This window comes from Onthophagus taurus, chromosome 5, assembly GCF_036711975.1.
Source record: "Onthophagus taurus isolate NC chromosome 5, IU_Otau_3.0, whole genome shotgun sequence".
In the NCBI taxonomy this organism is placed as follows: Eukaryota; Metazoa; Arthropoda; class Insecta; order Coleoptera; family Scarabaeidae; genus Onthophagus; species Onthophagus taurus.
The window spans coordinates 10,297,853-10,311,580 of record NC_091970.1 but is presented as its reverse complement, the minus strand read 5'-3'; the positions used below and the strand labels follow the sequence as shown (position 1 = coordinate 10,311,580).

Here is a 13,728-nt window from a genome sequence, read left to right as displayed (position 1 = left end):
AGAAATACTATTTTATTAACACAATTTTTGGAGTAATTTCACTTTTATTTTTATAAATTAGTTTCAAATCATTTTAAAACGACCTTTAAAAGTTTCGATTATTAATTCGTTTTGATTAATAACATTATTTGATGTTTGAGGTTATGTTATCATTACGAACTGTCAACCGTTTTGGTTACGTTTGAATCGTTGAAGTTAAATTCGCAAATAAATGGTTTTTATATGTGATGTTGCGTTATAAACCACTAAGAAGTCTTATTTTCGTTATTTAAAGGTAATTTAAAAAAACAATTAGATTAATTTTTTAGTTTATACGATTCAATTAATTAAATTAATACTTTGAGGTTATACTTATATGTCAACTTGTCGAATGAAATGAAAACGTTTTTTTTACATATTTATTTACATTTTTATTATCAAGTATTAGGCGATATAAATATCACAATTTTACACATAAACGATTTACACAGTAGATTCGATGAATTCGATGACAACGGGAATTTTTATGGGGGCGTTGCTCGGATAGCTTATAAAGCGAATGAGTTGAAGAAAGCGGCGAAGGATCCCAAATCAGTTCTGTTTTTGAACGCGGGGGAGTCATTTAGTGGAACGGTTTGGTTTGCTTTACACCGTTGGAAAATTGTTTCGGAATTTTTAAATTTATTACCTATCGATGCAATGGTAGCTTTTATTAATATTTTTAATCAAAAATTAATTTTTTGTAATTTTTAGAGTGTTGGTCTTCACGAATTCGATGATACCATCAAAAATTTAACGAAATTCGTCGAATCATCGAAATTTCCGCTATTATCTTGCAACACGAAATATCCCACATCCGCTTTAAACAGCAAGGTGAAGTCTTGGGTTACTTTTACGGTTGATTCGATTCAAATTGGAGTTATCGGAGTAACCCTAAAGTTAGCTGAGAAACATGCTAGTGCGGGAGGGAGCGTTTTTTACAACGAAATCGATTCGATTAGGCGCCATGCAAATAATTTAGAGGATAAGGGGGTTCAAATCATCATCGCATTAACCAACGTGGGTTACGAACATGATTTAAAAATCGCCGATTACCTTGATAATATCGATATAATTATTGGGGGGACAACGAATACTTTTTTATACACCGGGGATCCCCCGGATTCCGAAAAACCCGCCGATACGTACCCGAAAATCGTTCGTAAATCGTCGGGGAAAAAAGTTTTGATTCTCCAAGCTTACGCTTACGGGAAATATTTAGGAGTGCTTAATTTAAAAGTTTCAAATAAAGGAGAGATCATCGATTACTCGGGGAACCCCATCTTATTATCATCGGATATTCAAAAAGATGAAGAGGTCGAAAAGCTAATTCAACAATATAAAAAAGAAATTGAAAGCGTAACAAACACAATAATTGGCGAAGCTATAAACGAATTATCCCGGCAGAAATGTCGCTCGGAAGAATGTAACCTCGGAAATTTATTAACCGATTCTTTTATTGATTATGTAAGAGATTATTATCCAGCTAATTCGTATTGGTCGAACTGCGCGATCGCTTTCGTAAACAGTGGATCGATCAAAAAAGTGATTCCGAGTGGGAAAGTCTCGATTGGGCATGTTTATGAATCAGTTCCTTATTGCGAGCCCTTAGTTTTAATCGATGTTACATGGCAGGTACTTTTAGGAGCTTTAGAAGTTGGTTTTGGAGGTGTAGTTGATGATAAACATGGGCAATTTTTACAAGTAGCCGGATTAATCGTAAAAGTCGATAAAACGAGACGATCGGGAAGTCGAATAATCGACGTACAAGCGCGTTGCCAAAAATGTATATCTCCAAAATACGAACCTTTAGGTTTAGAATCAAGTTATAAAGTGGTAACTAATCGGTATTTAGCGTACGGAGGTGATGGGCAAGATGAATTAAAATCTTTTAAGAGAAATGAGAAAATGTTTGATCTTAATGATAATCAAGCTATAATTACGTACTTTAGGAAATATAACAGTGTTGATGTTGATGTAGAAGGAAGGATTATTTTTGTTAATTGCGGGATAAAAATGATTTTTAATCGATTTATTATCAATTTAACTTTGTTATTATCAAGTTTATTTTATTAAAATATGTCAATGTCCGATATTATTGTCAAAAATGATTTTTTTTAAATTAATTTTAACGCAAATTTTAATTCACCTAGCGTTTGGTGATGTAAACTTTACGATTCTTCATATAAACGATTTACACGCTCATTTCGACGAGTTGAACGAGGGTGGAAAAGTGTTTGGAGGAGTCTCTAGGATTTCGCATTTAGTGAATGAATTTAGAAAGGATGCTGAATTAAAAAAATCGCCGCCCGTTTTTTTCTTAATTGCGGGCGATGTATTCTTTGGGACTGTTTGGTTTTCGCTACGTCGATGGAAAATTGTATCGGATTATGTGAATCTTTTAGAACCGGATGCAATGGTAAGATAGACGGTTCATGTAGCCTTATAAATAAACCATTGCTTTATTAGTTGCCTTAAGTTTTGCTACCACTAGTATGTTGTTTTGTAAGTTTCAGTAAAAGATTTTAACAACTCTTACAAGTAGTAACAAGTTTTTAAAACTAAATTTGTATCTAATTACTGCAGAACTTGGCCCTTGATGATGATAGTGACATGAGTATTAACAATGTTGTTACTGCTCAGGACAATAATATAATAGTGAATCAAAGTAGTGAAACAGACAAATTGAAGAAACAAGTTAAGCTACTTCAATACGAGGATTGACGACTAAAGTGTAAACTAGAACAGCAAACTAAACATTTAGTAAAAGTGTTTAATGAAGACCAGGAAAGATACGTGGAACTGGATACACATAATAGTTTTTGCTGGAGTGATAATACTATAAATAAAGGTCTGGACCAAAGGTTATGAGGAAATACGATCACAACACTTTATCCTAGTGAAATAGTCTTTCAAATATAAACCTGGAATTGTTGAAGATGTACTAATTCTTCTTAAAGTCAAAGCAAGAAAGTAGAAAGCATGTAGATATCTTCATGATAATCCAATTTAAACAGATTGATACATTTTCAGCAATAGAAAAACATGCAATGCTCCTCATTGATGAAAATATGGCGATTGTGTGTAACTCGTGTAGAAAAGGCATCACTTGACAAGATGATTATTTATCTTGTAGTGTCGACATTTCCACGGAGAGCTTCATAATACTTAAAAAACTGGAGAAGTAAAGGTCTGGTGTTGTGAGATTTGTAACAACATAACCAAAGAAAGCCAGAACTCGGTATTCACAAAAATTATTGATGAAATGATAGCAGCAATTCAAACAATTGTATTAGAGGTAATAATAACTTTCAAAATGAGTTAATTAAAGAAAATAAGTCGTTAATTAACGAAATGAAACATTTAAAGAAATCTTCGATTTTAAAGAACTCTACCGTTGATTCTTATTCAGAATTAACAGATGGCACCAAAAATCACTATGCGAACGTAAATAAACCCGTAACGCTGACTCAAAACAAACCGGCCCAGTTCGAGCCTTGCAAAAAAACTTCCATTCAAAACATTAGAAAAAGTATGTTTGGGATTCATGTTGCAAGTTTTAAATTTAAAATTTAAACTATACTGTTGGAAATAATTCACGAGCACACCCTATATAATCTGAACGCGTGAAGATAAATCCATAATATTTGCGGAGCATAAAGGTTTACTGTAGACGAGTTTATTCATCGAGTTTTGAGTTGTTCCGTCGCTTCATTGTTGACTGAGCCGCTCTTCCAACTGGAACATTCCGTCGCTATGGAGACCGAAGTGGATGGAAAATACCGGTCGATTTTGGTGTGGCGGGAATGCAATGGATGGGCGATCGCGTTACTTAAGCGAGGAATGTTTGAGGGTGTATCATTCTGTGAAATTGCGCGTCGTCTCGAGCGGTCGTTATCGGCAGTGCAATGGGCATGGCGAGAATGGTCTGAGGTAGGACATAGGTACCTACAGCCGCGGCCGGGACGGCCCTGCGCGACCCCAGCACATGAGGATCGCACTCTTGTGCTCAGCTCTTTAGTGTCGTGTGCGTCTTCCTCAAGGCAACTGGGAGCTGTTTGGCCACCGGCAGGGGAAGGCGCACTCACTACGCGAACTGTATGGCGGCGTTTGGTAGATAGTGGACTGCGCGCGCGTCGTGCGATACAGCGGATTCCAGTAACACCCGAGCACCGCAGCATACGTCACGAGTGGGTCAACGCTAGGCATTAGTGGGTTGCCGAGTAGAGGGACATTTTGTTTTCCGACGAATCAAGATTCGAATTGAGCACCGGTGATGCGCGAATTTTAGTTCGTCGGAGACGTGGTGATCGTCTACTCGAACAGTGCGTGCAAGAATGCCCTATCCACCGACAACCGAGCATTATGGTATGGGGTGCTATTACACATGGTGGACGTACATGTCTGCTGCGTGTATAGCAGACCATGACGGGTCAACGATACGTAGATGAGATGCTACGGTCCGTTGTGCTTCCCTATGTTCGGCGGCGTCCAGGTCTCCTATACATGCACGACAACGTCCGAACGCATATCGGGCGTATTGTACAGACCTTTGTGGAAGAGCATCGTATACGAATGCTTCCTAGGTCAGCTCGTTTTCCGGATCTGAGTCCAATCGAACATGTTTGGGAAATGACTGGTCGGAGACTTCAACGTTATCCGGCTTCCCCGGCTAACGTTTTGGTGCTATGGAGGCGAGTTGAGGTGGCATAGTTGGCCATCCCTCTCGCTACAATACAGCGACTTATAGACTCCATGCCACGTCATGAAACGATGGTACGCGAAGCTCACGGGGGATACTCTCGCTATTGATGTTTCATCCCCCAGCAGAGTTGTGCCGCTCTCCATGTGAGAGTAAGTTACACTACTTTAGTACTACTTCCATACCGAATTTTATTCCGCTAGACATACGCGTTCAGATTATACAGGGTGTGCTCGTGAATTATTTCCAACAGTGTAAAAATCCAACTAAACAGATAAGATTTTTAATAAAAATACTAAATATTAATATACAGGGGTTGTACAATAAAATAGACCGTTTCATCAGCGTATAGGTATAACAAGTAGAGACAATTCGCGGCAATGCCTTTGATCTCTATGTCTCCATTTTTCAACATTTAGGAAGGGGTTGAGGCTGGGTTCGCGTTAATGGCACTAGATGGCGCCAAAGAGAACGCCACAGTTTAAAAACGTATAACAGAAAACTATAAATATTTCTATTTCGGAAACCGAAATAAATGTGTGTCCTTTGTCGACGGAAACGTATGACAATAATTTCTCACACAACACTCACTCATTTTAACTTCACTAACGTTTATTATAATAGCAAAAACCGTTTAAAAATGACATAAACTAGCGCCGCCAGCGGAGATAAAGTGAACTCAGCCTAAACCTAGCGCGTGCGAATCAGATTTGAGTTCGCAATTTTCTGTCTTTATCCTTACTTGTTATACCTATACGCTGGTTTTATTACAATTGTGCAGAATATGGCTGTTGATTACGTAGTTATCACCCAACACTGGTTAACTTCCACTGAACTTACTTTAGTAAATTTCAATAATCACAAGATGGGTGCTTCTTTTTGCCGTTGCAATACCATTCGTGGAGGGTGTGTAATTTTAGTAAAAAATACGGAAAGCTTTAAAGAAAGGCTAGATTAGATTTAAGGGCACTATCAATAGAAGAACATATAGAAATTTCTGCGATTCAATCCCTGAAAAGAAAAATAATATTAATAAGTATATACCGTTCAACTGGAGGAAATCTTGAAATATTCTTTGACAGATTTCAAGATATATTACGTAGCATAGAAGAAGACGTTGCGGGAGATTTTAATATAAATGTACAAGCCATAGAAAAGTATGAAGTTGTGCAACTGCAAGACATTTCTGAGAGTTTTAATTTACACTGTATTTTTCGAAACTTCGAGAGAATCATCAACATCTGTTTTCGAAATACTTTAGTCATTTGATATCCGTCTTTAACAAATATTGTCCTAAAAGAGAAATTACATTACAATCTAGTATGCGTTTCAACCAATATTTACCAACAAGAATAAAGGATAGAATAAACACCATAGAAATTTGAAGTATTCTTGCGCAATGTACAAAAACAGACACGAGGCATACAGAATTTATAATAAATATAAAAATGAATCATGAAACGAAATAAAACGTGAAAAGCAATTGCAAAACGAAAATGAGATCTATAATGCACCAAACAAGCAAAAGAAGGTATGGCAATTAATAAATAATGAATTAAAGGTAAACAAGAAAGCGAAGAGAAAAATTGATGTTACACCTGAAGAGTTTAATGAATGAAGTAAACTCGGATTTGCAAACAATTATATGAAGACTATATCAATACAAAACAATGCGTCATGTTTTCTACGACCCACCGATACTATAGAGATTATGTCGATAGTAAAGAAATTTGCACCAAAAAGCAGTGACATATATGACATATAAGGACATATTTGGAATGTCTATGGCCTTCTTAAAAAAATCTATACCATTCTATGTGTTCATTTAGTGTACATTTTTAACATGTGCCTCAAACACGGAATATTCCCTGAGGAATTAAAAGTCGCTAAAATACACTGTTGGAAATAATTCACGAGCACACCCTGTATAATCTGAACGCGTGTGTTAGCGCAATAAAATTTGGTATGGAAGTAGCACTAAAGTAGTGTAACTTACTCTCACATGGAGAACGGCACAACTCTGCTGGGAGGAGAAACATCAATAGCGAGAGTATCCCCCGTAAGCTGCGCGTACCATCGCTACACGACGTGGCATGGAGTCTACAAGTCGCTATATTGTAGCGAGAGGGTCAACCCACTAATGCCTAGCGTCGACCCACTCGTGACTAGGGTTCGGAATACCGACCGAAAATTGAATACCGGTATTTCGGAATATTTTCACTGTAATACCGGTGTACCGGTATTAATACCGGTATTGGAAAAAAATATAAAGCAGCTAAAAATGGAGAGGTAAAATAATGAATTAAACGAAATTTGATAATAAATGTATTATAGAAATGTAAAATAAATAATTATTCATACATAAGACTTATTAAAATGTGCTCTTAAAATACATAGGTTTTCTAATGTATTATCATTAAGTTTACAACGGATTTTTGTACAAAAACATTGAGCTGATGAAAAAACCCTCTCTGATTCCACGCTTGTAGGAGGAATGGTGATTAAGTAGTTATAAATTTTTTGAAGATGACTGCCTCTAACTCCCTCGTTTTCAAAGCAGCTCATTTCCTTTTTTACCAATGCTTCCAAAGTAAGACTTTTGGAAATTAGTGGAGCAGATGATAATTTTTCTTTAATAGGCATATTTAATTTGTTTGCTAATGTTAATGACTCTTGTTCACTTGATGTACTAGCTAAATCTTTTTGTTCATGTGATGTACTCGGTAGGTTTTCTTTATTTTCGTCCGTTAGTCTATTTAATAAATTTAGAATTTTTTGTTTTATATTCGTTTTGCTTAATAATGAAAAAAAGTTATTTTGTGTATTGTTATGTAGGTATTGTAATACTTGAGACAAACTTGAGTGACGTTCTAATAGTCTCTGTAATAAAGTATTATATAGGTTAATTGCAATTGAGAAATTTGATTCTTTAAGAGTTTCCATCATAAATGTTACAGCTACATCTGCCGTTAAGAGATTTGCATCTCTCCGACATAGAGCCTCCACTGCTAATTTGACAGGTGTTAGTGACGATATTGCATCATTAATTACGGCGAACTCTTCTTCACAAAATGCAATGCTTATTTTTAAATCTATTATTGCCTTTTGTAGACAATACCGCAGTGCATAAAATCTTTCTAACATTATAAGTAAACTGTTCCACCTTGTTTTAACGTCTAAGACCAAAGATATTTCTTTGTCGAACTCAGATTTCACATATTTTTGTAATGTTTCATTCTTCAATGGTGATCTTTTAAAAATTTTTACAATATCACGTATTTTTTTAATAATAGGCGATAATTGTGGATATTCAATGTTACTGACGCCTTTATGGCTGCATTCTACAGCAATCCCATCATTTTCTTCTTCATCGTCATCATCTTCATGTTCACTAACTTCTTCTTCTAACAAGTTATCGTCTTCTTCTACTTGTTGATGTCTTTTTGCATATAAAACATCCATGACTGCCAAGTGAATACCATGGGCATAACATAATTGGTGTTCGAATGGTGCCAGACGTCCTAATTTTTTCATAACAGCAGCTCCATCGGTTGTTGCACTTATGATGTCAGTATAGATGTTTATACCATATTCTGTTAACTTATTTTCTAAAATCTCCAAGCAGTTTTCTGCAGGCAATTGCCCATTTATTTTAATTAGACCTATATTAAAATAGGTATTTGCAGTGTGTATATTGACGTTTAAATATCGCCGATTTTTGATAGATGTCCACTCATCAAATGTCATACTAAATTTATTACCATTTAATTTTAATTTGCTTATTTGTTTGAACATATTTAGTTTTATTATTTTGGTAAACTCCATTACCATATTTTTTATTGTTTTTGAATCTTTTGGTAAGTGTTTGAATCCTTGTGCAATTAATCCTGCTCTAATGTAGAGAATAGTCTAAAAGGAAGTCCATCACGTGCCGTCATCCTCGCTAGAATTTCTGGTAGTTTTTCTTGTTTGTCACTTTTATAATATGCACTTATTAATTTATTTTGTGTTTCTATTTTATTTCCCTGAATGGTTTCTGGTAATTTTCTTTTAAATAAATTTATATCATGTATTGTCTTTAAGTGTGTGTGTAGACCAGATGTTGAACCTCCTCCGCACTTTATTTTTTTTGAACATTTCCTACATTTAGCACTCTGCTTCTCCTTTTTTTCTATGAGATAGTAAAACCACACGGAGCTTTGATCATGCCCTTTGACATGTTCTTCAAAATCTTCGTTTTCCATAATATTCTAAGAGCGTACAAAGATAATCGGCATTATTATTAAATATTCATCAAATCATTTAAATCATTCATTTAAACAACATGAAAACTTTTTACATTCCACGTATTTGTGAATTCTAATTTTGTTATCTAGTCGATATACAATTTACTACGTAAAATTTACGCTTTTAAATGAACGGAATTTACAGCTATCATTGCTTGCCGAAGCTTGTTACCATATATTTGTTAGTAATTAACAATTAAAAACTTACCTGATTAAATTGTCTTCTCTTATGGATTAAAAACACCAAATGGAGTTCTTTTGTCCGACTGCTTCAGGCGACAACTTGTTGTCGCCAGTAGTTTATATTATCTACCTACAAGTGCGATTGGTCCGGATAGACGCTGACATACATATAGTATCTCTGTTACGCTTAGAGTTTTACTATGCTTCGTTGTCGCTTTAGTTCACTATAAAAATACGAAAATACCGAAAAATACCGGTATTGTGGAATAAATACCGGTATTTAAAATTTTGTCGAAATCGGTCGGGATCCCGGTATCGGTATTACCGGGATTCCGGTATTCCGTACCCTACTCGTGACGTTTGCTGCAGTGCTCGGGTGTTACTGGAATCCACTGTATCGCACGACGCAGTATGTCGCAGTATGTATCGTAGTGAGTGCGCCTTCCCCTGCCGGTGGCCAAACAGCTCCAAATTGCCTTGAGGAGGACGCACTCAATGCGCTGAGCACAAGAGCGCGATCCTCGTGTGCTGGGGTCGCACAGGACCGCCCCGGCCGCGACTAAAGGTACAGCTCTGTTCAGATTTAATGCGAATCAGCCGCTGTTAGCTCCGACATGACGCTGGTACTGGAAGAAGACGGGGACATCTTTTGTTTCTATTCAATTCGATTTCTGAGACTAAACGAAATGGGAAGGTAAAACCGTCTCGGTATGATGCTAAACCCAATACAAGAAGTGGTCGCATTCCCTTGGGTTATTGAGGATGGTAGCATTCATGGATTCGAGTGCTGGAGGATGTTTTGATACCACCAGTAAGAACCTGTATCCAGAAGGGATCATCACGATAGTCCAAGACAATTCGCCCGTGCATTCATCAATAATTGTTCATGATTGGTTTGATGATCATAATGAGGTTAGGCGAATACCCTAGCCAGCGTGGTCACCGGATCTTAATCCAATCGAAAATCTATGGGCTTTGGTGGAAAAACAGTTCAATAAAAATGCAAACTTTCCGATTCGCAACGTGGATAATCTGCCTCACATATACTATATAGCCTAACATATACTTTCGTATACATCTAATAGATGACAAAAAATTACCATATACTGAATTTTAGCGAAATCGCCTGACCGGAAGTGTTAATTTCAAATATCTTCCCAACTACAGGTATAATAGATATAGGTCTATAATTAGACACATCGTGTACGGAACCGTTCTTGTGTATAGGTACAACTTTTGCAATTTTTAGACAGTCTGGAAATACGCAAGTGCGAATACATTCGTTAATAAGTTTAGCCAATGGAATAACTATAAGATTTTTGACTGTTTTGATCAGCTTGGCATTTAAAGAAAATGCATCAAAACTATTTGTACTTTTTAGTTCTGCTATTACATCACACACTTTACCGTAGGAAACCTCCTCAAAGGAAAAACACATCTATCATACATCAATAAATATTATTATTATTATTATTATTAAGCCGAGATTCAATAATTGCGATTATATCATTCTGAAACTGGTCATCATGTGGCGCCTCGACCGTAAGCAGTGACAAGTAATGTTGTAAATAACTAATTAACCTAAGGTCATAATATCCCATATGAAATACATACATGAATACTTTTGTGGAACTCTGTATACGATACGTTCCCCATAAAATATAAAGGTGTGTTCAAACATTCTTTGGACTTATCAAATCAAGTCGGCCAAGATAGATTTGTCAAACTGTACGTTGTGATCTTCTCTTTTGCACTTTTGACGCGGACTGTATATTAACTTTAATTTAATATCAAAATAATTTAAATTTTCTTTGAAATAAACTTATTTTTTTATTTCAGTGTTTGGGCAATCACGAATTCGACGATTCGCTCAAAAACTTAACGAAATTCATAAAATCTTCAAATTACCCATGCCTATCTTGCAACACCGACTTCGTAACCGAACCAGAATTAAATAACCTCGTAAAACCTTCGATTACATTCAAAATAGGATCGTTCAAAATAGGAATAATCGGCGTTCTAACAACCGATACGTTACAAGCCGCAAATTGCGAAGGAACCGTAATAAACGACGAAATCGAATCGATCAAAACTGAAGCTCAACAATTAAAAGAATCGGGCGTTAATGTAATCGTCGTTTTAAGCCACGTGGGATATGAAGATGATTTAAAAATAGCCGAAGAAATTGAGGATGTTGATATCGTCGTGGGTGGGCATACAGATACGTTTTTATGGACCGGAAAACAACCGGATTTGGAATCGCCCGTTGATGATTACCCAAAAGAGGTTATTCAAAAATCGGGAAAAACGGTTCTTGTAGTTCAAGCTTACGCTTACGGAAAATATTTAGGGGTGCTTAATTTAACATTTAGCGATAATGGGAATTTACTAAATTATTCCGGAAACCCGATTTTATTATCAGAAAATTTTCCGAAAAATTTAAACATTGAAAAACTCGTTAAAACTCACCGAAAAGAAATCGAAAAAGAAACAAAAACGGTTATTGGCGAATCAAAAACTCATTTAAGCCGACATTCATGTCGTTACACCGAATGTTACCTAGGTAATTTATTAACAAATTCTTTTATCGACTACATAAACGACGAAGAACCAAATTTGCCGTATTGGGCGAATTGCTCGATCGCTTTCGCTAATTCGGGATCGATCCGAAAAAGCATTGACATCGGAAACGTTACAGTCGATGACGTTTTTCAAGCTTTCCCTTATTTCGGACCGTTAGTTACCGTAGAAATAACCGGAGAAACTCTTTTAAAAGTTTTAGAAGTAAGCGTGAGCGAAAACGCGGACGAAAATTATTTTAACGGCAGATTTTTACAACTTTCCGGTTTGACCGTCACGTATGATAGAAGTAAAAACGTGGGAAATCGAATTTTACGCGTTCAGGTTCGGTGTCAAAAATGCGAAGCGCCCCAATACGAACCGATTAGATTGAACGAAAATTATAGGATTATTACCACTTCGTTTTTAAGCACCGGAGGTGATGGGCAACAAGATTTAAATAAGAATAAGAAAAATCTTCAAAGATACGATATCGCCGATACGACTTCAGTTGTAAGGTATTTTAGAAAATATAAAATTATTGATTTGGAGGTGGAGGAACAAATCGAGATGAAAAAGTATGAGTCGTGTGGTTTGAGAATTATTTTGGATGAAAAACTTTTTTTTGTATGTTTATTTTTCATTATTAAAGATTAAACTAGTAGTTATTGTGTACTAAAGTGCAATTAAACCATAGGCTCGACCAAAAGCGAAGATATTGGCCACTCGCGAATTATTGTGGTCAAGGCAGTACCTACATTACTTTAATAATTGTTTTTGGTTTTTCTTAACATTGTGTTGATTTAGATGAAAATACTTTTTTCTATACTTTTTCAATGTTATATTTATTTAAGTTCTCTATTCTACATGTTTCGAGGATCCAGTCCTCATCTTCAGGAAAATTCCTGTACATGAATACAAGATAATCAAATCAAAATTAAGTTTGAAATTCAAAACAGTGTGTAAAAGAAAGGAAAATTAAAATTATTTTTAGGTTATGTCAATCTTAAAGAAAATTAAAAATTATTGTGTCCTTATTTCTACTTACGTCAATTTTTGAATAAAAGATAACCATATCCCTCAGATTACAATTCAAAATTCTTAGGACTAAACAATTAAAACGGAAAAAACTATTAAAATTGAATCGGAAGATTCTGGAACTCATCGGCGTGTATTATGGAACCAGTTTTGGATGACGTATTATCGCTATGCTATATATAACAAAATCAAACTTAAATTAAGATTAAAATCAAATACAATTGGCGACATTGAATTTGGGTGGTTAAAGGACTTACATTTTAAAAATTTTGTTTTTAAAAACTTTCTATAAATTGGTGTTGGGTTTGTGATGAGTTGTGATGGGAGGTTTGGGAGTTTTGTGGATAGGATGGGAATAGTAGCCAAGGAACCAAAATATTGCAGAATCAAGTCGCTACTTTATCTTGATACTCTCGTTTATTTTGGTGTTTAGGCATTCTTGTTCGTTAAGGCATACGGTATTGGGATTGTTAAATATAAATCTTTTTATCTCGTATCCTTCCAGTAATTCCATTAAATGTCCCTTATTAATATTGTGGAGTATGTGTGCATCATTGTTTTCATTGAATTCGTGGTCATGATTAAATATTAGGTGTTTACCAAAGTTAGAATTGTCTCTAGTTTTATGTTCTTTTATTCGTGTTTTTAGTGCTCTACCTGTCGCACCTATGTATGTTGCGTTGCAAGTTGTGCATTCCAATTTATATACTCCATTTTTGTCGAGTGTATTGAACGATTGTTTATTATTTATCAAGGAATTAGTTAAAGTGTTGTTCGTTTTGAAAGTTATATTAAGATCATATTTTGTAAAAATTTTCTTTATTTTAGTAGTTAAATGTCCTGGGTATTATATTGAAGAACAATATCAATGTCAACTGACGCAGTTTGCTAGCCTCTATGATATTTTTCCTCTTACTCAGTCTGGCTTCCGAGGGGGATACA

At 35.5% G+C, this 13,728-nt stretch overlaps 2 protein-coding genes across 3 annotated transcripts in view; both read left to right on the top strand.

The window, feature by feature from the left end:
- LOC111413967 (apyrase-like) overlaps positions 1–12,412 on the top strand; it is an 84,529-nt gene extending 72,117 nt beyond the window's left edge. The window contains exons 1-2 of the mRNA XM_023045108.2: positions 2,100–2,437; positions 11,029–12,412. Coding sequence (XP_022900876.2) covers positions 2,126–2,437; positions 11,029–12,405 — 1,689 coding nt within the window. The 5' untranslated portion in view covers positions 2,100–2,125 and the 3' untranslated portion in view covers positions 12,406–12,412. Of the gene's footprint in view, positions 2,438–11,028 lie in introns of the transcript that reaches the window.
- LOC111413964 (snake venom 5'-nucleotidase-like) lies at positions 172–2,111 on the top strand. 2 transcript variants are annotated; one of them, XM_071196051.1, is made up of 3 exons: positions 172–274; positions 471–681; positions 733–2,111. In XM_071196051.1, the coding sequence occupies exons 2-3, from the start codon at positions 679–681 to the stop codon at positions 2,092–2,094; spliced, it is 1,365 nt and encodes a 454-aa protein (XP_071052152.1). In that variant the 5' UTR covers positions 172–274; positions 471–678; the 3' UTR covers positions 2,095–2,111. The 2 variants fall into 2 exon arrangements, with proteins under 2 accessions (XP_071052152.1, XP_022900880.2); XM_023045112.2 differs by lacking the exon at positions 172–274 and having other exon boundaries at positions 375–681.
- Positions 12,413–13,728: the final 1,316 nt, after the last annotated feature.

What these genes read in the sequence shown, in the direction of transcription:
- LOC111413964 (XM_023045112.2), top strand. Translation starts at nt 376, where the DNA reads ATGAAAACGTTTTTTTTACATATTTATTTACATTTTTATTATCAAGTA. An exon ending in TATTACCTATCGATGCAATG is followed by an intron (nt 682 to 732) that starts GTAGCTTTTATT and finishes TGTAATTTTTAG; the next exon opens with AGTGTTGGTCTTCACGAATT.